General features: G+C 49.8%; 1 protein-coding gene across 1 annotated transcript in view; it reads left to right on the forward strand.

Moving 5' to 3' along the window:
* Positions 1 to 16,939, forward strand: part of LOC137306117 (uncharacterized) — a 44,542-nt gene extending 27,603 nt beyond the window's left edge. The window contains exon 4 of the mRNA XM_067975178.1: positions 13,338 to 16,939. Within this exon, the coding sequence (XP_067831279.1) occupies positions 13,338 to 16,616 (3,279 nt within the window). The 3' untranslated portion in view covers positions 16,617 to 16,939. The remainder of the gene's footprint in view (positions 1 to 13,337) is intronic.
* Positions 16,940 to 27,083: the final 10,144 nt, after the last annotated feature.

A 27,083-nucleotide genomic window follows, 5' to 3' on the forward strand; every position in this document is an offset into this window, starting at 1 on the left:
ACACTGGGATACAGTACTGGTGGGTACTACAACACTGGGATACAGTACTGGTGGGTACTACAACACTGCGATACAGTACTGGTGGGTACTACAACACTGGGATACAGTACTGGTGGGTACTACAACACTGGGATACAGTACTGGTGGGTACTACAACACTGGGATACAGTACTGGTGGGTACTACAACACTGGGATACAGTACTGGTGGGTACTACAACACTGGGATACAGTACTGGTGGGTACTACAACACTGGGATACAGTACTGGTGGGTACTACAACACTGGGATACAGTACTGGTGGGTACTACAACACTGGGATACAGTACTGGTGGGTACTACAACACTGGGATACAGTACTGGTGGGTACTACAACACTGGGATACAGTACTGGTGGGTACTATAACACTGGGATACAGTACTGGTGGGTACTATAACACTGGGATACTAGCAAGAAATATAAAAACAGATTGTAAGATCTGTTACATACTTACTATAAGTGTGTAAAAAGTAAACGTGGGTCCCTTAGAGGCATAGACAGGAGAAATTATAATGTTTTTCCTTCCGAAGTGGATAAGTTCACATTTATCCACATTATACTGCATCTGCCATGTATTTGTCCACTCACTCAACTTGTCTAAATTGTGTTGAAGCCTCTTTGCATCTTCCTCACAACTCACAATCCCATCTAGTTTTGTGTCGTCAGCAAACTTGGAAATACTACATTTGGTTCCCTCATCCAAATCATCGATATATATTATGAATAGCTGGGGCCCAAGCACTGATCCCTGCGGTACCCCACTAGTCACTGCCTGCCACCCCAAAAAAGGCCCATTTATTCCTATTCTCTGTTTCCTGTCTGTTAATTTTCAATCCATGCCAGTATATTACCACCAATCCCATGTGCTTTAATTTTGCACACTAACCTCTTCGGTGGGACTTTATCAAAGACCTTCTGAAAATCCAAATACACCACATCCACTGGTTCTCCCTTATCTGTTCTACCAGTTACATCCTCAAAAAAAAAAACTCCTGTAGGTTTGTTCAAACATGATTTCCCTTTCATAAATCTACGTTGACTTTGTCTAATCCCATTGATATTTTCTAAGTGTCCTGTTACACATCCTTTATAATAGACTCTAGCATTTTCTCTACTTTTGATGTTAGGCTAACTGGTCTGTAGTTTCCTGTTTTCTCTCCCTTTTTTAAATAGTGGGGTTACATTTGCCACCCTCCAATCTGCAGGAACCGTTCCATAGTGTATGGAAGATGACAACCAATGCATCCACTATTTCCATGGCTACCTCTTTTAGTACTCTGAGATGCAGATTATCAGGCCCTGGGGATTTTGTCCCAGCGACGATGAAGGAACGGGGATATATTTCCAAGTTGGGATGGTGTGTGACTTGGAGGGGAACGTGCAGGTGGTGTTGTTCCCATGTGCCTGCTGCCCTTGTCCTTCGAGGTGGTAGAGGTCGCGGGTTTGGGAGGTGCTGTCGAAGAAGCCTTGGCGAGTTGCTGCAGTGCATCCTGTGGATGGTACACACTGCAGCCACTGTGCGCCGGTGGTGAAGGGAGTGAATGTTTAGGGTGGTGGATGGGGTGCCAATCAAGCGGGCTGCTTTGTCCTGGATGGTGTCGAGCTTCTTCAGTGTTGGAACTGCATCCAGGCAAGTGGAGAGTAATTGGACCTAATACTATCCTTAATTTCTTTTGTTAGCCATGGTTGGGCTGCTTTTCCTTCTGTGTTTTAGCGCCAGAAAGGAATGTATAACTGTTGCAATTCATGCATTTGTCCCTTAAATGTTAGCCATTGCCTGTCCATTGTCATGCTTTTTAATGAAGCTCCCCAATCTATCATAGCCAACTCACTCCTCATACCTTCGTAGTTTCCTTTGTTTAGATTTAGGATCCCAGTTTCGGATTGGACGACTTCACTTTCCATCTTAATGAAGAATTCTATCATGTTATGGTCACCCTTTCTTAAAGGACCCTGCACAACAAGATTATTAATTAACCCCTTCTCATTGCACAATACCCAATCTAGGATAGCCTGTTCCCTGGTTGGCTCCTCAACGTAGTGGTCTAAAAAACTTGATTTTCTGAGCCAATATCCTTTCTCATTATTGCTCTGATTTCATCCTTGACAGCACCGCCACCCCACCTCCTTTTCCTTTTTGCCTGTCCTTCCCAAATACCAAATACCCTTGGATATTCAGCTCACAGCCTTGGTCACCCTGCAGCCATGTCTCCGTAATCGCCATACAAGAGGTGGTTACACAAGCCAGCGGCTCATGTGATTGGGAGTAATTTATTAGCGCTTTTTTATTCGTTCATGGGATGTGCGCATCTCTGGCAAGGTCAGCATTTATTGCCTATCCCTAATTGTCCTTGGAAGATGGTGATGAGCCCCCTTTATGAACTGCTGCAGTCCATGTGGTGAAGGTTCTTCCACAGTGCTGTTAGGGAGGGAGTTCCAGGATTTTGACCCAGCGACGATGAAGGAACGGCGATATATTTCCAAGTCGGGATGGTGTGTGACTTGGAGGGGAACGTGCAGGTGGGGTGGTTCCCATGTGCCTGCTGCCCTTGTCCTTCTAGGTGGTAGAGGTCGTGGGTTTGGGAGGTGCTGTCGAAGAAGCCTTGGTGACTTGCTGCAGTGCATCCTGTGGATGGTACACACTGCAGCCACGGTGCGCTGGTGGTGAAGGGAGTGAATGTTTAGGGTGGTGGATGGGGTGCCAATCAAGCGGGCTGTTTTTCCCTGGATGGTGTCGAGCTTCTTAAGTGTTGTTGGAGGTGCACTCATCCAGGCAAGTGGAGAGTGTTCCATCACACTCCTGACTTGTGCCTTGTAGATGATGGAAAGGCTTTGGGGAGTCAGGAGGTGAGTCAGTCCCGCAGAATATCCAGCCTCTGACCTGCTCTTGTAGCCACAGTATTTGTATGGCTGGTCCAGTTAAGTTTCTGGTCAATGGTGACTCCCCCAGGATGTTAATGGTGGGGGATTCGGCGATGGTAATGCTGTTGAATGTCAAGGGGAGGAGGTTAGATTCTCTCTTGTTGGAGATGGTCATTGCCTGGCACTTATGAGCCCAAGCCTGGATGTTGTCCAGGTCTTGCTGCATGCGGGCACAGACTGCTTCATTATCTGAGGGGTTGCGAATGGAACTGAACACTGTGCAATCATCAGCGAACATCCCCATTTCTGACGTTATGATGGAGGGAAGGTCATTGATGAAGCAGCTGAAGATGGTTGGGCCTCCTGCAGCAGTGCCCTGGGGCTGAGATGATTGGCCTCCAACAACCACTACCATCTTCCTTTGTGCTAGGTATGACTCCAGCCACTGGAGAGTTTTCCCCCTGATTCCCATTGACTTCAATTTTACTAGGGCTCCTTGGTGCCACACTCCAGTTTGCCTGGAGGCGCTGCTAGTTCTGGAGCAAAAGTCTTCAGCACTATAGCCGGGATGTTGTCGGGGCCCATGGCCTTTGCTGTATCCAGTGCACTCGGCCGTTTCTTGATATCATGTGGAGTGAATCGAATTGGCTGAAGACTGGCTTCTGTGATGGTGGGGATATCGGGAAGAGGCTGAGATGGATCATCCACTCGGCACTTCTGGCTGAAGATAGTTGCAAACGCTTCAGCCTTGTCTTTTGCACTCACGTGCTGGACTCTGCTATCATTGAGGATGGGGATGTTTACAGAGCCTCCTCCTCCCGTTAGTTGTTTAATTGTCCACCACCATTCACATCTGGATGTGGCAGGACTGCAGAGCTTTGATTTGATGTGTTGGTTGTGTAATCGTTTAGCTGTCTATAGCATGTTGCTTCCACTGTTTAGCATGCATTTAGTCCTGTGTTGTAGCTTCACCAGGTTGGCACCTCATTTTTAGTTACACCTTGAGCACGCTCTTCTACACTCCTCATTGAACCAGGGTTGATCCCTTGGCTTGTTGGTAATGGTAGAGTGAGGAATATGCCGGGCCATGAGGTTACAGATTGTGCTGGAATACAATTCTGCTGCTGCTGATGGCCTACAGCGCCTCATGGATGCCCAGTTCTGAGCTGCTAGATCTGTTCTGAATCTATCCCATTTAGCACGGTGGTAGTGCCACACAACACGTTGGATGGTGTCCTCAGTGTGAAGACGGGTCTTTGTCTCCACGAGGACTGTGCGGTGGTCACTCCTACCGATACTGTCATGGACAGATGCATCTGCGACAGGTAGATTGGTGAGGACGCGATCAAGTAGGTTTTTCTGTCGTGTTAGTTCGCTCACCATCTGCTGCAGTCCCTGCCTGGCAGTTATGTCCTTCAGGGCTTAGTCAGTAGTGGTGCTACCGAGCCACTCTTGGTGATGGACATTGAAGCCCCGCACCCAGAGTACATTCTGTGCCCTTGCGACTCTCAGTGCTTCTTCCAAGTGGTGCTCAACATGGAGGAGGACTGATTCATCAGCTGAGGGAGGACGGTAGGTTGTAATCAGCAGGAGGTTTCCTTGCCCATGTTTGACCTGATGCCATGAGATTTCATGGGGTCCAGAGTCAATGTTGTGGACTCCCAGGGCCGCTCCCTCCTGACTGTACATCACTGTACTGCCACCTCTGGTGGGTCTGCCCTGCCGGTGGGACAGGACATACCCAGGGATGATAATGGAAGAGTCTGGGCCGTTGGCTGAAAGGTATGATGCTGTGAGTGTGGCTAAGTCGGGCTGTTGCTTGACTCGTCTGTGGGACAGCTCTCCCAATTTTGGCACAAGTCCGCAGATGTTAATGAGGAGGACTTTGCAGGGTCGACTGGGCTTGGTTTGCCTTTGTCATGTCCGGTGCCGGGTGGTCCGTCCGGTTTTATTCTTCTTGTGACTTTCTGTAGCGAGATTGTACCACTGAGTGGCTTGCTAGGTCATTTCAGAGGGATAGAGGATTGGTTAACGGACAGAAAACAGAGTAGGAATAAACGGGTCATTTTTGGATTGGCCGGCTGTAACAAGGCGGGTGCCGCAAGGTTCAGTGCTTGGGCCTCAGCTATTTACGATCTATATACTATTGACTTAGATGAAGGGACCGAGTGTAATGTATCCAAGTTTGCTGATGATACAAAGCTAGGTGGGAAAGTAAGCTGTGAGGAGGACACAGAGAGTCTGCAAAGGGATATAGACAGGTTAAGTGAATGGGTGAGAAGGTGTCAGATGGAGTATAATGTGGGGAAATGTGAGGTTATTCACTTTAGTAGGAAGGATAATACATTTGGTAGAGAATAAGAAATGTTGGTATTGAGAGGGTTTTGGGTGTCCTTGTACACGAATCACAAAGTTAACACGCAGGTAAGGCAAGCTATTAGGAAAGCAAATGGTATGTTGGCTTTTATTGCAAGGGGGTTGGAGTATAAGAGTAAGGAGATCTTGCTGCAATTGTACAGGGGCTTTTGTGAGACCACACCTGGGATACTGTGTACAGTTTTGGTCTCCTTACTTAAGGAAGGATGTACTTGCCTTCGAAGGGGTGCAACGAAGGTTCACTGGATTGATTCCTGGGATGAGAGGGTTGTTCTATGAGGAGAGATGGAGTAGAATGGGCCTATATTCTCTGGAATTTAGAAGAATGAGAGGTGATCTTATTGAAACATATAAGATTCTGAGGGGGCTTGACAGGGTAGATGTTGAGGGGATGTTTCCCCTGGCTGGAGAGTCTCAGGATAAGGGGTCGGCCATTTAAGACTGAGATGAGGAGAAATTGCGTTACTGAGGGTTGTGAATTTTTGGAATTCTCTACCCCAGAGGGCTGTGGATGCTCAGTCGTTGAGTATATTGAAGACTGAGGATGATAGATTTTTAGACATCAAGGGATATTGGGATTGGGCGGGAAAATGGAGTTGAGGTCGAAGATCAGCCATGATCTTATTGAATGGCGGAGCAGGCTCAAGGGGTCGTATGGCCGACTCCTGCTTATGTTCTTACGTACAGTACTGGTGGATACAGGTCTGTCACTATATAATGGGTACAGTACTGGTGGATACAGGTCTGTTACTGTATAACGGGTACAGTACTGGTGGGTACAGGTCTGTCACTATAATGGGTACAGTACTAGTGGATACAGGTCTGTCACTGTATAATGGGTACAGTACTAGTGGATACAGGTCTGTCACTGTATAATGGGTACAGTACTGGTGGATACAGGTCTGTCACTGTATAATGGGTACAGTACTAGTGGATACAGGTCTGTCACTGTATAATGGGTACAGTACTGGTGGATACAGGTCTGTCACTGTATAATGGGTACAGTACTAGTGGATACAGGTCTGTCACTGTATAATGGGTACAGTACTGGTGGATACAGGTCTGTCACTGTATAATGAGTACAGTACTAGTGGATACAGGTCTGTCACTGTATAATGGGTACAGTACTGGTGGATACAGGTCTGTCACTGTATAATGGGTACAGTACTGGTGGATACAGGTCTGTCACTGTATAATGAGTACAGTACTAGTGGATACAGGTCTGTCACTGTATAATGGGTACAGTACTGGTGGATACAGGTCTGTCGCTGTATAATGGGTACAGTACTGGTGGATACAGGTCTGTCACTGTATAATGGGTACAGTACTGGTGGATACAGGTCTGTCACTGTATAATGGGTACAGTACTGGTGGATACAGGTCTGTCACTGTATAATGGGTACAGTACTAGTGGATACAGGTCTGTCACTGTATAATGGGTACAGTACTGGTGGGTACAGGTCTGTCACTGTAAAATAACATAAGAAATAGGAGCAGGAGTAGGCCAATCGGCCCTTCGAGCCTGCTCCGCCATTCAATAAGATCATGGCTGATCTGATCCTAACCTCAAATCTAAATTCATGTCCAATTTACTGCCCGTAACCCCTAATTCCCTTCACTTCTAGGAAACTGTCTATTTTTGCTTTGAATTTATTCAATGATGTAGCTTCCTGGGGCAGCAAATTCCACAGACCCACCACCGTCTGAGTGAAGAAGTTTCCCCTCATCTCAGTTTTGAAGGAGCAGCCCCTTATTCTAAGATTATGCCCCCTAGTTCTAGTTTCACCCAACCTTGGGAACATCCTCACCGCATCCACCCGATCAAGCCCCTTCACAATCTTGTATGTTTCAATAAGATCGCCTCTCATTCTTCTGAACTCCAATGAGTAGAGTCCCAATCTACTCAACCTCTCCTCATATGTCCGCCCCCTCATCCCCGGGATTAACCGAGTGAACCTTCTTTGTACTGCCTCTAGAGCAAGTATGTCTTTTCTTAAGTATGGAGACCAAAACTGTATGCAGTATTCCAGGTGCGGTCTCACCAATACCTTATATAACTGCAGCAATACCTCCCTGTTTTTATATTCTATCCCCCTAGCAATAAAAGCCAACATTCCGTTGGCCTTCTTGATCACCTGCTGCACCTGCATACTAACCTTTTGATTTTCTTGCACTAGGACCCCCAGATCCCTTTATACTGCAGTACTTTCCAGTTTCTCGCCACTAAGATAATAACTTGCTCTCTGGTTTTTCCTGCCAAAGTGCATAACCTCACATTTTCCAATATTGTATTTCATCTGCCAAATCTCCGCCCACTCACCCAGCCTGTCTATATCCCCCTGCAGGTTTTTTATGTCCTCCTCACTCTCCACTTTCCCTCACATCTTTGTATCATCTGCAAACTTCGATATGTTACACTCGGTTCCCTCCTCCAAATCGTTAATATAGATTGTAAAGTGTTGGGGACCCAGCACCGACCCCTGCGGAACACCACTGGCCACTGGCTGCCAGTCCGAGAATGAACCATTTATCCCAACTCTCTGCTTCCTGTTAGATAACCAATCCTCCACCCATGCCAGAATATTACCCCCAATCCAGTGATTCTTTATCTTGAGCAATAATCTTTTGTGAGTACAGTACTGGTGGATACAGGTCTGTCACTGTATAATGGGTACAGTACTGGTGGGTACAGGTCTGTCACTGTATAACTGGTACAGTACTGGTGGGTACAGGTCTGTCACTGTATAACTGGTACAGTACTGGTGGGTACAGGTCTGTCACTGTATAACTGGTACAGTACTGGTGGGTACAGGTCTGTCACTGTATAACTGGTACAGTACTGGTGGGTACAGGTCTGTCACTGTATAGCATACGAACATACGAATTAAGAGCAGGAGTAGACCATTCGGCCCCTCGAGCCTGCTCTGCCATTTGATAAGATCATGGCTGATCTCAACTCTACTTTCCCATCTACCTTTGACTCCCTTGTTAATCAGGAATCTATCTAACTCAGCCTTAAAAATATTCAATGACCCTGCCTCCACCGCGCTCTGGGAAAGGGAGTTCCACAGACTTGCGGCCCTCAGAGAAAACATTTCTCCTCATCTCCATCTTAAATGGGAGACCCCTTATTTTTAAACTGTGGCCCCTAGTTCTAGTCTCTCCCACAAGGGGAAACATCCTCTCATTATCTTATGTTTCATTAAGATCATCTCTCATTCTTCTAAACTCCAGTGTATACAGGCCCAACTTGTCCAACCTTTCCTCATAAGATAACCCCCTCATCCCAGGAATCAGTCGAATGAACCTTCTCTGAACTGCCTCTAAAGCAATTATGTCCTTTCTTAAATAAGGAGACCAAAACTGCACACAGTATTCTAGATGTGGTCTCACCAATGCCCTGTACAACTGTAGCAAAACATCTCTACTTTTATATTCCATTCCCCTTGCAATAAATGACAACATTCCATTTGCCTTCCTAATCACTTGCTGTACCTGCATACTAACTTTTTGTGATTCATGTACTCGGACACCCAGATCCCTCTGTACCTCAGAGTTCTGCAGTCTCTCTCCATTTAAATAATATACTGCTTTTCTATTCCTCCTGCCAAAGTGGACAAGTTCACATTTTCCCACATTATACTCCACCTGCCAAATTTTTGCCCACTCACTTAACCTATCTATATCCCTTTGCAGACTCCTTATGTCCTCTTCACAACTTGCTTTCCTACCTACCTTTGTGTCATCAGCAAATTTAGCAACCATACATTCGGTCCCTTCATCCAAGTCATTGATATAGATTGTAAATAGTTGAGGCCCAGCACTGATCGCTGTGGCACTCCACTCGTTACATCTTGCCAACCTGAAAATGACCCATTTATGCCTACTCTCTGTTTCCTGTTAGCTAACCAACCCTTTATCCATGCTAATATGTTACCCCCCTACACCATGAGCTCTTATTTTGTGTAGTAGCCTTTGATGTGGCACCTTGTCAAAAGCCTTCTGGAAATCCAAGTACACCATATCCACAGGATCCCCTTTATCCAAGTTGCTTGTTACTTCCTCAAAGAACTCTAAGAAATTAGTCAAACACGATTTCCCTTTCACAAAGCCCTGTTGACTCTGCCTGATTGCATTGAGATTTTCTAAGTGCCCTGCTATAACCTCCTTAATAATAGATTCTAGCATTTTCCCAATGACCGATGTTAAGCTAACTGGCCTGTAGTTTCCTGCTTTCTGTCTCCCTCCTTTCTTGAATGAGGAGTTACATTCGCTATTTTCCAATCTGATGGGACCCTTCCAGAATCTAGGGAATTTTGGAAAATTAATACCAATGTATCTACTATCTCTGCAGCCACTTCTTTTATGACCCGAGGATGAAGTCCGTCAGGACCTGGGGATTTGTCAGCTTTTAGTTCCAATTTTTTTCAAAACCCTTTCCCCGGTGATTATAAATGTTTTAAGTTCCTCCCTCCCTTTCACCTCTTGATTAACAATTATTTCTGGCATGTTATTTGTATCCTCTAAAGTGAAGACGGATGCAAAATATCTGTTCAATTCATCGGCCATTTCCTTATTCTCCATTATTAATTCCCCAGACTCACTCTCTAGAGGACCAACACTCACTTTACTTACTCTCTTCCTTTTTAAATACTGTAGAGACTCTTACTATCTGATTTTATATTGCTAGCTAGCTTTCTCTCGTACTCTAATTTCTCCCTCCTTATTATTCCTTTGGTCATTCCTTGCTGTTTTTTATATTCCGTCCAATCTTTTGACGTGCCACTAATCTTTGTGGAATTGTATGCTTTTTCTTTCAATTTGATACTATCTTTAACTTCCTTAGTTAGCCACGGACGGTACGTCCTTCCCCTAGAGTCCTTTTTCACTGGAATGTATCTTTGCTGAGTGTTATATTTCATTAAATGTCTGCCACTGCATCTCTACTGACCTATCCCTTAACCTAATTTCCCAGTTCACTTTAACCAGCTCTGTCTTCATGCCCTCATAATTGCCCTTATTTAACTATAAAACACTAGTCTCAAACTGGATGTGAAATTCAATCATATTGTGATCACTGCTACCTAGAGGCTCCTTTACAATGAGGTCATTAATTAATACTGTCTCTTTACACATTACCAGATCGAGAATAGCCTGCTCTCTGGTTGGCTCTAGAATGTGCTGCTCTAAGAAACTGTCCCGAAAGCACTCTATGAACTCATCCTCCAGGCTACCTTTGCCAATCAGATTTTTCCAATCTATATGGAGATTAAAATCACCCATGATTATCGCTGTTCCTTTCTCACAAGCCCCCATTATTTCTTCCTGTAACCCCTGTCCTACAGTGCGGTTACTGTTAGGGGGCCTATAAACTACTCCCACAAGTAACTTCCTGCCTTTACTATTTCTTATCTCTACCCAAACTGATTCTACATCTTGGTCTTTAGAACTAGGTCATTTTTCTCTATTATACTCGTGTTGTCCTTCATTAACAGAGCGACCCCTCCACTTTTTCCGAGCTTCCTGTCCTTCCGAAATGTCAAGTACCCTTGAATATTCAGGGTCCAGCCTTTGTCATCTTGCAGCCATGTCTCTGTAATGGCTCTCAGATTGTACATATTTATTTCTATTTGAGCTGTCAATTCATCCATTTTGTTACGAATGCTACGCACATTCAGATACAAAGCCTTTAGTGCTGTCTTTTTACTATTTTTGCAACCTCTAGCCTTATCTACTGGTGCACTCTTCAGTTTGCATGCTCTGTCCCTTCCTGCCACTCTCTGATTATCATTTCCCTCATTGCTACCTTGCTCTCTTGCCTTGTCTTTCTTTAATTTATCCACATCTTCCCTTACTTGATCCCTCGCCCCCACTATTTAGTTTAAAGCCTTCTCTACCGCCCTAGTTATACGGTTCGCCAGAACACCGGCCCCAGCACGGTTCAGCTGAAGGCCGTCCCAATGATACAGTTCCCATTTTCCCCAGTACTGGTGCCAGTGCCCCATGAATTGAAACCCGTTTCTCCCACACCAATCTTTGATCCACCAATTTAACACTCTAATCTTATTTACCTTGTGCCAATTTGCTCGTAGCTCAGGTAATAATCCAGAGATTATTACCTTTGAAGTTCTGCTTTTTAATTTAGCCCCTAGCTGCTCATACTCCCGAAGCAGAACCTCTTCCCTCGTCCTACCTGTGTTGTTGGTACCTACATGGACCACAACAACTGGATCCTCCCCCTCCCACTGCAAGTTCCTCTCCAGCCCAGAGCAGATATCCCGAACCCTGGCCCCGGGCAGGCAACACAGCCTTCTGGACTCTCGTTCTCGGCTGCAGAGAACTGGGTCTATCCCCTGACTGTACTGTCCCCTACTCCCATTACATTCCTACTAACTCTCCCCGCTTGAATGGCTTCCTGTTCCATGGTGCCACGTTCAGTTTGCTCGTCCACCCTGCAGCCTCCGCTTTCATCCATTCAGGCTGCAAGCACCTCAAACCTGTTGGACAATTGCAAAGGCTGAGGCTCCTCCACTTCTACCTTCTCGATCCCCTTACCCGCCTCGCTCGCAGTCACACCCTCCTGTCCCTGACCACTGACCAATTTAGACAACCTTATCCTAAAGGCTGTGACCGCCTCCTGGAACCGAATGTCCGGGTATTTTCACCCCTTCCTGATGTGTCGCAGTGTCTGCAGCTCGGCCTCCAGCTCAATGACTCTGAGCCGAAGCTCCTCAAGTGGCAGACACTTACTGCAGACGTGTTTGGCCTGGAGTCCAGGAGCTCCCACATTCTGCAGTCGCTGGACATCACCTGCCCTGCCATCTTTATTATATGTTAATTAATTTATTCTTAATTAAATTTATAATTTATAAACCCTACTACTCCCAATAAGCTTTGCAACTGCTAGTAAACCTTCTACTACCACTAAAACCTTACAATTACTAAATTACACTTGTTTTGAAAGTTAAATGAGTCAGTTACTCACCCACCAATCGCTTACATGTTTCCCTGTGCCGTCACACTTGGGTTACTGAGCCCTCGCTTTCTCCGCGCTGTTTATATCCCCGCTCTGCTCTCGCTCTTTCCCACCGCTCACTGACCGGTGCAGTACAGATGGGTACAGGTCAGTCACTGTAATGGGTACAGTACTGGTGAGTACAGGTTTGTCACAATGACACTGTGTTACAGTACTGGTGGGTACAGGTCAGTCACTCAAACACTGGGGTACAGGTCTGTCACTGTTTAACACGGGTCCATAACTGGTGAGTACAGGTCTGTCACTGTATAACACTGGGATACAGTACTGGTGGGTACAGATCAGTCACTATAACACGGATACAGTACTGGTGGGTACAGGTCTGTCATTGTAACACTGGGGTACAGTACTGGTGGGTACAGGTCTGTCACTATAATACTGGGTTACAGTACTGGTGGGTACAGGTCTGTCACTGTATAATACTGGGTTACAGTACTGGTGGGTACAGGTCTGTCACTATAATACTGGGTTACAGTACTGGTGGGTACAGGTCTGTCACTGTATAATACTGGGTTACAGTACTGGTGGGTACAGGTCTGTCACTATAATACTGGGTTACAGTACTGGTGGGTACAGGTCTGTCACTATAATACTGGGTTACAGTACTGGTGGGTACAGGTCTGTCATTGTAATGGGTACAGTACTGGTGGGTACAGGTCTGTCACTGTATAATACTGGGGTACAGTACTGGTGGGTACAGGTCTGTCACTGTATAATACTGGGTTACAGTACTGGTGGGTACAGGTCTGTCACTGTATAATACTGGGTTACAGTACTGGTGGGTACAGGTCTGTCACTGTATAATACTGGGTTACAGTACTGGATTCTGACTCTGTCCCTTTGATACTGGAGAGGGCGACACCAGGTGTCAAAAAATGGGGCTAATGGAGGAAAAGGGGAAACGCTGCAAAACAGCAGGTCTGGAATGAAACCTGAAATCGCTGGCGGGTGATCCAGTGATCCCTCCCGTTTGTGGTTGCTTGTTCTTCCTCTCACTCTTTCTTTCTCCGCTCTTTGTCCTTCAGATCTTCATCACGTCGGAGGATGCACTGGTCCATCAGCAGAGTCACAGTAAGCAGTCCCTCGGCGGCGAGGAGTTTGGAGAGTACGGGGTTCACGATGGTGAGAAGCTGCACCAGATGCTGATTGGCGAGCAGTTGCAACAGTGCTCCGAGTGTGGCCAGGTCCTAAACACCATGGAGGAATTCCTGCAACACCAGGGCTTGCACACCAAGGCACTGTCCCAGGACAGCACGGACTACCTGGAACCTGAGGCCCAGCAGGCTGAAGAAACACACCTGGTGCTGGAGAGTGTGCAGCGGTACTTGTGCACAGAGTGCAAAGTCTCGTTCACTGCTCCGCACGAGCTACTTGTGCATCAGGCAGCCCTCGTCAAAGGGCAGGCCCTCCGCATCCTTGAATGTGACGCCAACTCACTAGACATTGAGGGAGGCCGGCCAGAATGTTCGGGCACTGAGACGGAGCAGCAGGAGCCCCAGGGCGCTGGGCAAAGACCGAGCCCTGTCGGAAAGTCAAGCCATCACTACTGCACCGAGAGTGAGAGTCCGGTCCCACAGTGCCCGGGGGCAGAAAGTGTGGGCGTTCCTGCAGGACAGGGCACTGCACACCCGCAGAGTGCCCTTGGAACGGATGGGGGAGTGGGCATCTCTGGCCTTGGGGAGGATGGGGGAGTGGGCATCTCTGGCCTTGGGGAGGATGGGGGAGTGGGCATCTCTGGCCTTGGGGAGGATGGGGGGGTGGGCATCTCTGGCCTTGGGGAGGATGGGGGAGTGGGCATCTCTGGCCTTGGGGAGGATGGGGGCACGGGTATCTCTGGCCTTGGGGAGGATGGGGGAGTGGGCATCTCTGGCCTTGGGGGAGTGGGCATCTCTGGCCTTGGGGGAGTGGGCATCTCTGGCCTTGGGGGAGTGGGCATCTCTGGCCTTGGGGGTGTGGGTATCTCTGGCCTTGGGGAGGATGGGGGTACTGGTATCTCTGGCCTTGGCGTGGATGGGGGCGTGGGTATCTCTGGCCTTGGCGTGGATGGGGGCGTGGGTATCTCTGGCCTTGGCGTGGATGGGGGCGTGGGTATCTCTGGCCTTGGCGTGGATGGGGGCGTGGGTATCTCTGGCCTTGGGGAGGATGGGGGCGTGGGTATCTCTGGCCTTGGGGAGGATGGGGGCGTGGGTATCTCTGGCCTTGGGGAGGTTGGGGGCGTGGGCATCTCTGGCCTTGGGGAGGATGGGGGCGTGGGCATCTCTGGCCTTGGGGAGGTTGGGGGCGTGGGCATCTCTGGCCTTGGGGAGGATGGGGGTGTGGGCATCTCTGGCCTTGGGGAGGATGGGGGCGTGGGCATCTCTGGCTTATTGCAGAGTGGTGTGGGTGACCATTCCTATGAGAGCTCGGTGGCACCAGTGGAACTGGAAGGAGCAGCAATCGCACCCAGTGAGGAGAATCTGCTGCCTGACTGCCAGGGACTGCAGACTGGCACTGAGACACCGCCCCAGGAGCAGGCGATCCACCCTGCTGAGCTCGAGCTGGAGGGTCAGTGTACAAAACGGAAGGAGGTGTTGGAGTCCCCGGGGGAGCAGCAGCAGACTCGGAGCAAGGGGCAGTCCCTGGAGTGTGCCGAGTGCAGCAAGACCTTTACCACTGCCCGCAGACTCCTGCAGCACCAGAAGACCCACCTGAGCCAGGCTCACGACTGCCCGGACTGCAAACGCTCCTTCAAGAAGGCCTCGTCGCTGGAGCAGCACATGCGGAGCCACAGGGGCGAAGTGCTGTACCTGTGCACCGACTGCGGCAAAGGCTTCAGCACCGAGGTGGCGCTGGTACAACACCGCCGCTTACACACCGACGACCCGCTTCACCGCTGTGGCGAGTGCGGCAAGGCCTTCAACAACATGACCAAGTTCCTGTACCACCGGCGCACGCACTCGGCGGCAGCTTCCGGCAAAGCCGGCCCCCCTAAAAGGGAGAAAGAGAGGAAGGAGCTGGCCGCCGCAGAAAGCCAAGAGACGGCAGCCGCGGAGACGCCCGAGGCCGTGCCCGCGGCACTCCCCAACACCGGGTTGGTCTACGAGTGCGGGCTATGCGGCAAGGAGTTCGGCAAACAGTCCCAGCTCCTCCGGCACCGGCGCCTGCACAACTGCGAGCGGCGGCACAAGTGCCAGGTGTGCGGCAAGGCCTTCCGCAAACCGGTGCACGTCAAGAACCACATGCGGACCCACACCGGCGAACGCCCCTTCCAGTGCGCCGAGTGTGGCAAAACCTTCACCACGCTGGCCAACCTCATGCGGCACCACCAGATCCACACCGGCGAGAGGCCCTACAAGTGCGAGTTCTGCCAGCGGGCCTTTGCCCAGTCCTCCAACCTGCAGCAGCACCGGCGCATCCACACCGGGGACTTGCCGTTCAAGTGCCCCGACTGCCCCAAGGCGTTTGGCCGGGCCTCCAAGCTGATGGTGCATCGGTACTGCCACACCGGGGAACTTCCCTACAAGTGCGCCGACTGCGGCAAAGGATTCACCCGGCAGCGGCGCCTGGAGCTTCATCGCCTGGTGCACACCGGCGAGATTCCTCACCGGTGCCCGGACTGTGGCCGGCAGTTCGTCGACGGCTCCAAGCTGGAGGAGCACCGCTGCTCCGGCAGGTGCGCCAAGGTCTACGAGTGCGCTGACTGCGGCAAGCGGTACAACTCCCTGGCCAGCCTGCAGCTCCACGAGCGGGCCCACACCGGCGAGAGGCCCTTCGGCTGCGGCCAGTGCGGCAAAACCTTCGCCAGCGCCACCAACCTGAGCCTGCACGAGCGGCGGCACACCGGCGAGAGGCCGTACCACTGCCACGACTGCGGCAAGAGGTTCGGCTCCTCCTCCAGCCTCCTGCTGCACCGCCGCACCCACACCGGCGAGAGGCCCTTCAAGTGCGCCGACTGCGGCAAGGCCTTCAAGCAGTCCAACCACCTGCGGGAGCACCGGCGCACCCACACCGGCGAGAGGCCCTACAAATGCGAGACCTGCGGCAAGGGCTTCGTGCAGTCGATGCACCTGCTGGACCACCGGCGCATCCACACCGGCGAGCGGCCTCACCCCTGCCCCAAGTGCGGCAAGAGCTTCAAGACCCCCTCCAACCTGCGGAGCCACCGCCGCACCCACCTCGAGCAGACCATCGTTTGTACCGAGTTCGGCGAGACCTTCGCCATCATCGAGTCCTCGGACGCCGCCATCCCCACCGCCATCGTGGAGACCATCGAGATCTACCAGACCACCCTGGAGGACAACATCCCGGTCGATGCCTTCGTATGAAACAAACTGTGACGGCACGCAGTTGGGTCAAATCCTGTCTTCAACCCCCTCCGGCCTCCTGTTGTTCCAGTCCCAGAGTCTGGGCCCCCAACAGAAGTTCCTGTGTGTGTGGAGCCCCTAACGCAGGTCACTGACGGGCGAGAGGGGGACGTTAATATGTAAATTTACAAAGGTTTATAAGGCAAATAATGTAGATTTAAAGATGTTTTTTTTGCTGGTTTAAGCAGAATGTACTTGTGGCCTGTGAAGTGTTCCCAGGTGGGGCGGGCGACTGGGGTTCAGTTTGTCCTGTTACGTGTGAAATAGAAGAATTGTTACTTCAACCGTGTCCTGGTCTCTTCATTTCGTGGCTGTCAAATAACACACCCACGTACACCATTACACACCCACGTACGCCCAAATGTATACATGCGTGCACTGCACGCACACATATGTGCGCGCGCACTCCCCACGTACACCAGACGTGCGCGCGCACTCCCCACGTACACCAGACGTGCGCGCGCACTCCCCACGTACACCAGACGTGCGCGCGCACTCCCCACGTACACCAGACGTGCGCGCGCACTCCCCACGTACACCAGACGTGCGCGCGCACTCCCCACGTACACCAGACGTGCGCGCGCACTCCCCACGTACACCAGACGTGCGCGCGCACTCCCCACGTACACCAGACGTGCGCGCGCACTCCCCACGTACACCAGACGTGCGCGCGCACTCCCCACGTACACCAGACGTGCGCGCGCACTCCCCACGTACACCAGACGTGCGCGCGCACTCCCCACGTACACCAGACGTGCGCGCGCACTCCCCACGTACACCAGACGTGCGCGCGCAAGTCCACAAGTTAGTGTCTTTGTTAGCAATTCGAATTAAACTCAGTCGTTTTCTGCAGCCCCTGGCCAACAAGATGTACACACACACCCCGTGTACACCAGATGTACACACAGTGCAACGCTTTCTGTTTAATCCCCCAGCTGCATTTCCAACCTCCTCCTCTCCGCGCCCCCCCACCCCCACTTTTAAAACCTCTCGCTCCTTGTTCAATCCCAGCCCAGCTCAGACAGGTGAAAGTGCCCTAACTGTTTGTCAAAAGGTGAATGGATTTGAATAATCCCCAGGAGTTGGGAGACTCCACAGTAACCCCACCCCCTGGGATTATGTTCCCGTGGGATTGGGAATGCCACTGTGCTATATTCCACCGCACTGAGTGTTCGCCACCAGGATGCTCCCTTACCCGGGAATCTCCGAGAGCCCAGTGTCTGTGTTGGAATTCCCTGTGTTGGAAATTTATTCGCCCTGAGTGGATGTCCCTTGGTGTTGGACATTATGTTGTTACACATCGATTGTCTTCATGTTGGTCTTTCTCTGTGTTGTCTCTTAAGCGACTGACTCTCCTTCTATGTTCCTTTTGGGCGGGAGATAGTGAGAGTTGTGGGGTGGGAAAAGGGGCTGCAGGCTGCATATTTTGGTGAGGGCCGTGGGAAAATGTGTCCGTTATCAGCTCCCATCCTATCCCCAGCCTCCTGCATCCCCTGCCCCTTCGTATCACCCCTCGCTCATCGTTTTCCTCTTGAACTACCCACTCAACCCCTGTATCCTTTCCTCCCCCCTGCTCCTGACCTGTGATCTTCTATCCATTCCCACTCACTGTCCCCATGGATGGGTGGTGTTGGCCAGAGATCCCCCCACCTGTACACTATTGTTCCCCCCTTCCCCTCCTATTCTTTCCCTCCTTCTTAAAAAGAAAATGTCAAATTAGGGTAAGGAAAGACACTGTTTCTTTCTCTCAGCTGTCAGTAAGTGGAATGTTTACATTTTTTAACTTTCAACAGGTGTTGGACTAAAATTGCTCAAATGTAGCTTATTTTGAAAACTGATTAAGACAATGAAGTCTGTCCAGGTTGCTTTCTGGAGTTTATGTAACACAAAACAAAAGCTACAATAAAGACTTGCATTTATATAGTGCCTTTCACAACCTCAGGACGCCTAAAGCGTTTTACAGCTAATGAAGCACATTTTGAAGTGTAGTCACTGTTATAATGGCAACACGGCAGCCAATTTGCACTCAGCAAGATCCCCAAACAGCAATGTGATAAATGACCAGATCATCTGTTTGCGATGGTGGCCAGGACACCGGGGAGAACTCCCCTGCTCTTCGAAATGGGATCATGAGAGAGAGAGAGAGAGAGAGAGACTCTGTTTAACATCTCGTCCGAAAGACAATAGGTATGTAATCAGTATTTTCTTTCTCACTTACAATCTATCTCTCTCATGTTTTTTTTTAAAAAAGCAAATAATATAAACTACCTGAATAAAAGCTTTTGAAATTTCTGCTCTTTTTCCCTTCAAAGAATTTTGAGAAACAGCAAAGACCAATATGCAGCAGTTCACAGCTGACTTGTGCTGTACGCTGGGAAGCTCGTATACTGCACAATCTCCGCTCAGCTCGAGAGGTTCAGCCCTGCCTGTTGGGAGGGGCTGGAGCCTTCAGGTAAAGACTTTACCCATGGCATTGAAAGATGCAAAAAAATCTTTGAGAGTTGAAAGGTGGGATCGCTCTTGTGAAATATGGAATGTTTTGATGTTTATTTAAAGCTTTATTCTGAATGTTACAGATTTCAGCCACTGAGACAAAAATGGGTGAAAGAAAATAGTGTTATTTGTGGGGAAACGATAATACAGGACAGGGTGATGGTGTGAGAGAGCTGTTACAGGCCAATGAGCAGATTAGTTTTGGAAATCCTGTTAAGAGTGCCATCTAGAGGGGATACAGGGAATCAATGGAAAGTACCCACTGGATTTTCCAAAGGAAATGATTACAGAGCAGTTTTCCATGAAGTATATGATGCATGTAATATTCTGATTACCTGTACCCTGTAAATATTCTGTGTCTGGAAGGGCCAAGCAGCCCTGGATCTATTCCAATGTTCTCCTGGCCGGCCTCCCATCTACCGCCCTCTGTAAACTCCAGCTCAACCAACACTCCGCTGCCCTGTATCCTAACTCACACCGAGTCCCGTTCACCCATCACCCCCTGTGCTCGCTGACCTACATTGGCTCCCCGTCCAGCAACACCTCGAATTTTAAAATTCTCATCCTTGTTTTCAAATCCCTCCATGGCCCTCGCCCCCCCTCCCTATCTCTGTAACCTCCTCCAGCCCTACAACCCTCCGAGATCTCTGCGCTCCTCCAGTTCTGGCCTCTTGCGCATCCCCGATTTTAATCGCTCCACCATTGGCAGCCGTGCCTTCAGCTGCCTAGGCCCCGAGGTCTGGAATTCCCTCCCTAAACCTCTCTGCCTCTCTACCTCTCCCTCCTCCTTTAAGACGCTCCTTAAAACCTACCTCTTTGACCAAGCTTTTGGTCGCCTGTCCTAACATCTCTTTATGTAGCTTGGTGCCCATTTGTGTTTGGTAACTCTCCTGTGAAAGGCCTTGGGAAGTTTTACTATAAATGCAAATAGTTGGACGGATATCACCAGCAGGATACCCTCTGGTTATTAAGGCAGATGATGACCTCCATCATAGTTGCTGGCTCTGTTACTGTTGCAGAGTGAGAAAATGTTTATGGAAAATGTTTTCTGCTTCAGAATTGTCCAGTTCCTCTGCGAGAAGCTTCTGCCCCGAGGGTGCATCGATTTCTACCTTTGCTCTCGGGGCTGGGATTTCAATGAAGTATATTGATCAGTGTGTGACATCTCCACAGTATAGAGACAGGAATTGAGAGAGACTCCCAGTTGTATCAATTCTGTCCTGACAAACATGGGTAGTGTCTGATCAGATCATTTTCAGCTGTAGAATGAAGTACTGGTGGGCACAGGTCTGTCTCTGTATAACACGGGTACAGTACTGGGTACAGGTTTGTCTCTGGGTAACACAGGTACAGGTCTGTCTCTGTATAACACGGGTACAGTACTGGGTACAGGTCTGTCTCTGTATAACATGGGTACAGTACTGGGTACAGGTCTGTCTCTGTATAACACTGGTACAGTACCTGGTACGGGTCTGTCTCTGTATAACACGGGTACAGTACTGGGTACAGGTCTGTCTCTGTATAACATGGGTACAGTACTGGGTACAGGTCTGTCTCTGTATAACGGGTACAGTACTGGGTACGGGTCTGTCTCTGTATAACGGATACAGTACTGGGTATGGGTCTGTCTCTGTATAACACGGGTACAGTACTGGGTACGGGTCTGTCTCTGTATAACACGGGTACAGTACTGGGTACGGGTCTGTCTCTGTATAACACGGGTACAGTACTGGGTACGGGTCTGTCTCTGTATAACACGGGTACGGGTCTGTCTCTGTATAACACGGGTACAGTACTGGGTACGGGTCTGTCTCTGTATAACGGATACAGTACTGGGTATGGGTCTGTCTCTGTATAACACGGGTACAGTACTGGGTACGGGTCTGTCTCTGTATAACACGGGTACAGTACTGGGTACGGGTCTGTCTCTGTATAACACGGGTACAGTACTGGGTACGGGTCTGTCTCTGTATAACACGGGTACGGGTCTGTCTCTGTATAACACGGGTACAGTACTGGGTACGGGTCTGTCTCTGTGTACTGGGTACGGGTCTGTCTCTGTATAACACGGGTACAGTACTGGGTACAGGTCTGTCTCTGTATAACACGGGTACAGTACTGGGTACGGGTCTGTCTCTGTATAACGGGTACAGTACTGGGTACGGGTCTGTCTCTGTATAACACGGGTACAGTACTGGGTACGGGTCTGTCTCTGTATAACGGGTACAGTACTGGTGGGTACAGGTCTGTCTCCTACACGAGTACAGATCAATCACTACAACACTGGGGTACAGGTCTGTCACTATAACGGGAACAGTACTGGTGGGTACGGGACTCTCTCCCCGTAACGCTGGGGCACGGGGCCCTCTCCCCGTAACGCTGGGGCACGGGGACCTCGCGAGAGGAAGTGAGTGGAGTCAAAGGAGAAGTTGTTCGATGTCGGAACAAGTTCAGCCAGGCGGAGGAGGGTGGTGGTGGATGGGGATTGGTTGGGCCTCTGTTCAAGGAGGAAGCAGGCCGTCCTGGTGGGGGATGGAGGTGTAGAGGGACTGGACATTCATGGTGAAAAGGAGACGGTTAGGGCCGGGGAACTGGAAACTATTAAAGTGGCGGAGGGTGTCTGAAGAGTCGAGGATGTCGGTCGGAAGAGACTGGACAAGGGGAGAAAAAATAGAGTCAAGAGAGAAAGAGATAAGATCCGTGGGGCAAGAACAGGCTGAAACGATGGGTCTCCCAGGGCTGTGCTGTTTGTGATCTTGGGAAGGAGGCAGAAGCGGGCTGTGCGGGGGTTGGGGGACGATGAGTTTGGAGGCCGTGGGAGGAGGATCGCCAGAGGAGATGAGGTCAGTGACGGTCTGGGGAACGATGGCTTGATGTTCGGCGGTGGGGTCATGGTCCAGGGGGAGGTCGGAGGGGGTGTCGGAGAATTGACGTTCAGCCTCCCGCAAGGTCGAGGTCTGTTTACCACATAATAACAGCGCTGCCTCCACTTCCTCCAAATAAAAGGTGTCGCCATGGGAACCCGTTTGGGTCCCAGCTGTGCCGGCCTTTTTGTGGGATACCTGGAACATTCCTTGTTCCAGTCCGACTCAGGTCCCCTCCCTCACCTCTTTTTCTGGCACGTTGATGGCTGTATCGGGGCCGTTTCCTGCTCTCGCCCCGAACTGGAAAATTTCATCAACTTTGCTTCCAATTTCCACCCTTTCCTCACCTTCACATGGTCCATCTCCGACTCTTCCCTTCCTCGACTTCTCTATCTCCGTTTCTGGGGATAGGCTGTCAACCAATATCTATTGTAAGCCCACAGACTCCCACAGCTGCCTTGATTACACTTCCTCCCACCCCGCTTCCTGTAAGGACTCTACTCCCTTCTCCCAGTTTCTCCGTCTCCCTCGCATCTGTTCTGACTATTCCACCATCTACACCAGTGCTTCCGATATGTCTTCCTTTTTCCTCGAGGATTCCCCTCCACTGTAGTTGACGGCCCTCGACTGTGTCCGGCCTATTTCCTACACTTCTGTTCTCACCCCTTCCCTTCCCTCCCAGAACCATGATAGGGATCCCCCTTGTCCTCACCTTCCACCCCACCAGCCTCCACATTCAACGTATCCTCCGCCATCTCCGGTGCGATCCCACCACCAAACACATCTTCCCCGCCCCTTTCATCATTCCGAAGGGACCGCTCCCTCCGTGACACCCTGGTCCACTCTTCCAACACCCGCTCTCCTCCCCACGGCACAGGAGATGCAACATCTGCCCCTTCACCACCTCCCTCCCCACCGTCCAGGGCCCCAAACACTCCTTCCAGGTGAAACAGCGATTTACTTGTACTTCTTTCAATTTACGATACTGTATCTGCTGCTCACAGTGCAGTCTCCTCTACATTGGGGAGACCAAACACAGATTGGGCGATCGCTTTTCTGAACACTTCCGCTCAGTCCGCAAGCGTGACCCTGACCTGCCGGTCGCCATTTTAATTCCCCGTCCCACTCCCACTCTGATCTCTCTGTCCTCGGCCTCTTACACTGTTCCAATGAAGCTCGAGGAACAGCTCCTCATCTTTCGATTAGGCACTTTACAACCTTCCGGACTCAACACTGATTTCAATAACTTCAGATCAGAATCACTGCGCCCATTTTTTCGGTCAGTGAGTGCTGGCAATGGTTCTGCTGCTGCCATTTACAGCTCCTCCTGATCAATCTTTTGTTTCTTAACCTGTCCCATTCCCACCCTCCCTGCCTTGCACCATCATCCCTTTTGTCATTTAATCACTCCTGCCCTCCACCCTATCACAGACCTTCCCTTTTCTTTCCTCTCCCCCACCCCTCATTCTCCGGCTCTGTACTTCCTTAAAAATTTAACTCTTTTAACATCTTCCAGTTCTGACGAAAGGTCTTCGACCTGAAACTCTGTTTCTCTCTCCACAGATGCTGCCTCACTTGCTGAGCTCCTCCAGCATCTTCTGTCTTTATTTCAGATTTCCACCATCCGCTGTATTGTGCTTTCAGAATATCCTTCTATTCCTTTCTCCCCATGTGTTGATCGAGCTTCCCCTAAAATCCATCCGTTATTCGCCCCAACTACTCCTTGTGGTCGCAAATTCCACATTCTCACCACTTTCTGGGTAAAGAAATTTCTCCTGAATTCCCTATTGGATTTATTAATGACTATCTTATAGGAACATAGGAACAGGAGTAGGCCATTCAGCCCCTCGTACCTGCTCTGCCATTTGATAAGATCATGGCTGATCTGTGATCTAACTCCATATACCTGCCTTTGGCCCATATCCCTTAATACCTTTGGTTGCCAAAAATCTATCTCAGATTTAAATTTAGCAATTGAGCTAGTATCAATTGCCATTTGCGGAAGAGAGTTCCAAATTTCTACCACCCTTTGTGTGCAGAAATGTTTTCTAATCTCACTCCTGAAAGGTCTGGCTCTAATTTTTAGACTGTGCCCCCTACTCCTAGAATCCCCAACCAGCGGAAATAGTTTCTCTCTATCCACCCTATCTGTTCCCCTTAATATCTTATAAACTTTGATCAGATCACCCCTTAACCTTCTAAACTCGAGAGAATACAACCCCAATTTGTGTAATTTCTCCTTGTAACTTAACCCTTGAAGTCCGGGTATCATTCTAGTAAACCTACGCTGCACTCCCTCCAAGGCCAATATGTCCTTCCGAAGGTGCGGTGCCCAGAACTGCTCACAGTACTCCAGGTGCGGTCTAACCAGGGTTTTGTATAGCTGCAGCATAACTTCTGCCCCCTTGTACTCTCGTCCTCTAGATATGAAGGCCAGCATTCCATTAGTCTTATTGATTATTTTCTGCACCTGTTCATGACACTTCAATGATCTATGTACCTGAACCCCTAGGTCCCTTTGGACATCCACTGTTTTTAACTTTTTACCATTTAGAAAGTACCCTGTTTCTATCCTTTTTTGATCCAAAGTGGATGACCTCACATTTGTCTACATTGAAAGCCATTTGCCACAGTTTTGCCCATTCATCTAATCTATCAATATCGCTTTGTAATTTTATGTTTTCATCTACACTGCTTACAATGCCACCAATCTTTGTGATGTGGAGATGCCGGTGATGGACTGGGGTGGACAAATGTAAGGAGTCTTACAACACCAGGTTATAGTCCAACAGCTTTATTTGAAATCACAAGCTTTCAGAGCTTTGCTCCTTCGTCAGGTGAAGGAGGAAAGCTCCGAAAGCTTGTGATTCCAAATAAAGGCGATATTAGGACAGGTGACTAAAAGGTTGGTCAAAGAGGCAGGTTTTAAGGAGCGTCTTAAAGGAGGGGAGAGGTGGAGAGGTTTAGGGAGGGAATTCCAGAGCTTAGGGTCTCGGCAGCTGAAGGCACGGCCGTCAATGGTGGGGCAAAGGGAGTGGGAGATGAGCAAGAATTTAGAGGGAAACAGCATCAAAGCAAACTTATTTTAACCATGTCATTTGTGTCTTTTTTAAAACTTGTATGATTACACTTTTTGATTTAAAAACACACCATTTAAGAGTAACTGTTTTCCACATCCACTCTTGGGGAAAAAAGTCAACAAATCCCAAGAACTGCCTTTTCAGTCACATCCCAAGTGTCAATAATGTGGTGGAGGGAGCCATCGACAGGGCCTTCACTCACCGACACCAGAACAACTCAGCTCCAGATCTCATCGCAGCCCTCACCCAGACATGGACACGAGCTGAGGAGAGGTGAGAGAGAGTGACTGTTTTCCACATCAAAGCTGCATTTGACCGAGTGTGACAGCAAGGAGCCTGAGCACAACAGGTCAAAGGGAAAACCCTCCAGTGCCTGGAGTCATCCTGACCCACAGGGAGATGGTTATTGGAGGCCAATCATCTCAGCCCCAGGACATTGCTGCAGGAGTTCCTCAGGGCAGTGTCCTCAACCCAACCATCTTCAGCTGCTTCATCAATGACCTTCCCTCCATCATAAGGTCAGGAGTGGGCTGTTCACTGATAATTCCACAATGTTCAGCTCCATTCAGAACCCCTCTGATAATGAAGCTGCCCAGACGAGGACCAGGATCAGACCGAGGCTGGGGCTGACAAGTGGCAAGTAGCATTCACATCACATAAGTGCCAGATAATGTGCAATTGAAACACAGTCCTCCATCGTCACCCAGTGCCCCCACCATCACCCAGTCCCTCACTATCACCCAGCCCCATACCATTACCCAGCCCCCCAATCCCCCCACCGTCTGCCCAGCCCTTACTGTCAACATCTTGGGAGGAGTGAACAATGACGGGACCAGTCATATTAACACTGGCTATGAGCGCAGGGCAGAGTCTGGGCACTCTGTGATATTGCTCACCTCCTGAGCCTGCAAAGCCTCTCCACCATCTTGTGACATATATCGGGAATTGGTTAGGAGGTAGGAGACAGAGAGTGGGGATAATGGGTCTGTACTCACATTGTCAGGATGTGACGAGTGGCGTCCCCCAGGGATCTGTTCTGGGACCTCAGCTTTTCACTGGCCTTGGAGGGGGTGCAGATTCACCTTTGGGTAGGGGATTAAAGGTTACGGAACCAAGGCGGGTAGATGGAGTTAAGATACAGATCAGCCATGATCGAACTGAATGTCTGAATAGGCTCGAGGGGCTGAATGGCCTTCTCCTGTTCCTATCTATTGGACAGGGCACTCTGTGATTGTGGGGGGACCCTCCGTCACCTACAGGGCGGGGCACTCTGATTGGGGGGGGGGGGACCCTCCGTCACCTACACCTACAATATTGGCCACCCAAATCCGTGACCTCGTCCACCAAAAAGGATATGAGCAGTAATATCATGAAAACACCATCACCTCCAAACAGCATCCCATTCTGACATGGAATTTAATCAGCGTTCCTTCATTGTTGCTGGGTCAATATCCTGGAACATCAGAGTAACATTACGGGGAGTGTCCTGGGTCTGAGGGGCGTTACGGGGAGTGTCCTGGGCTCAGGGATGTTACAGGGCGTGTCCAGGGTCTGAGGGATGTTACGGGGAGTGACCTGGGCCTGAGGGACATTACAGGAAGTGTCCTGGGTCTGAGGGACATTACGGGGAGTGACCTGGGCCTGAGGGACATTACGGGGAGTGACCTGGGCCTGAGGGACATTACGGGGAGTGACCTGGGCCTGAGGGACAGTACAGGGAGCGTTCTGGGCCTGAGGGACGTTACAGGGAGTGTCCTGGGTCTGAGGGACATTACGGGGAGTGACCTGGGCCTGAGGGACATTACGGGGAGTGACCTGGGCCTGAGGGACATTACGGGGAGTGACCTGGGCCTGAGGGACAGTACAGGGAGCGTTCTGGGCCTGAGGGACGTTACAGGAAGTGTCCTGGGTCTGAGGGACATTACGGGGAGTGACCTGGGCCTGAGGGACATTACGGGGAGTGACCTGGGCCTGAGGGACATTACAGGAAG

Source organism: Heptranchias perlo, chromosome 42, assembly GCF_035084215.1.
Source record: "Heptranchias perlo isolate sHepPer1 chromosome 42, sHepPer1.hap1, whole genome shotgun sequence".
Taxonomy (NCBI): domain Eukaryota; kingdom Metazoa; phylum Chordata; class Chondrichthyes; order Hexanchiformes; family Hexanchidae; genus Heptranchias; species Heptranchias perlo.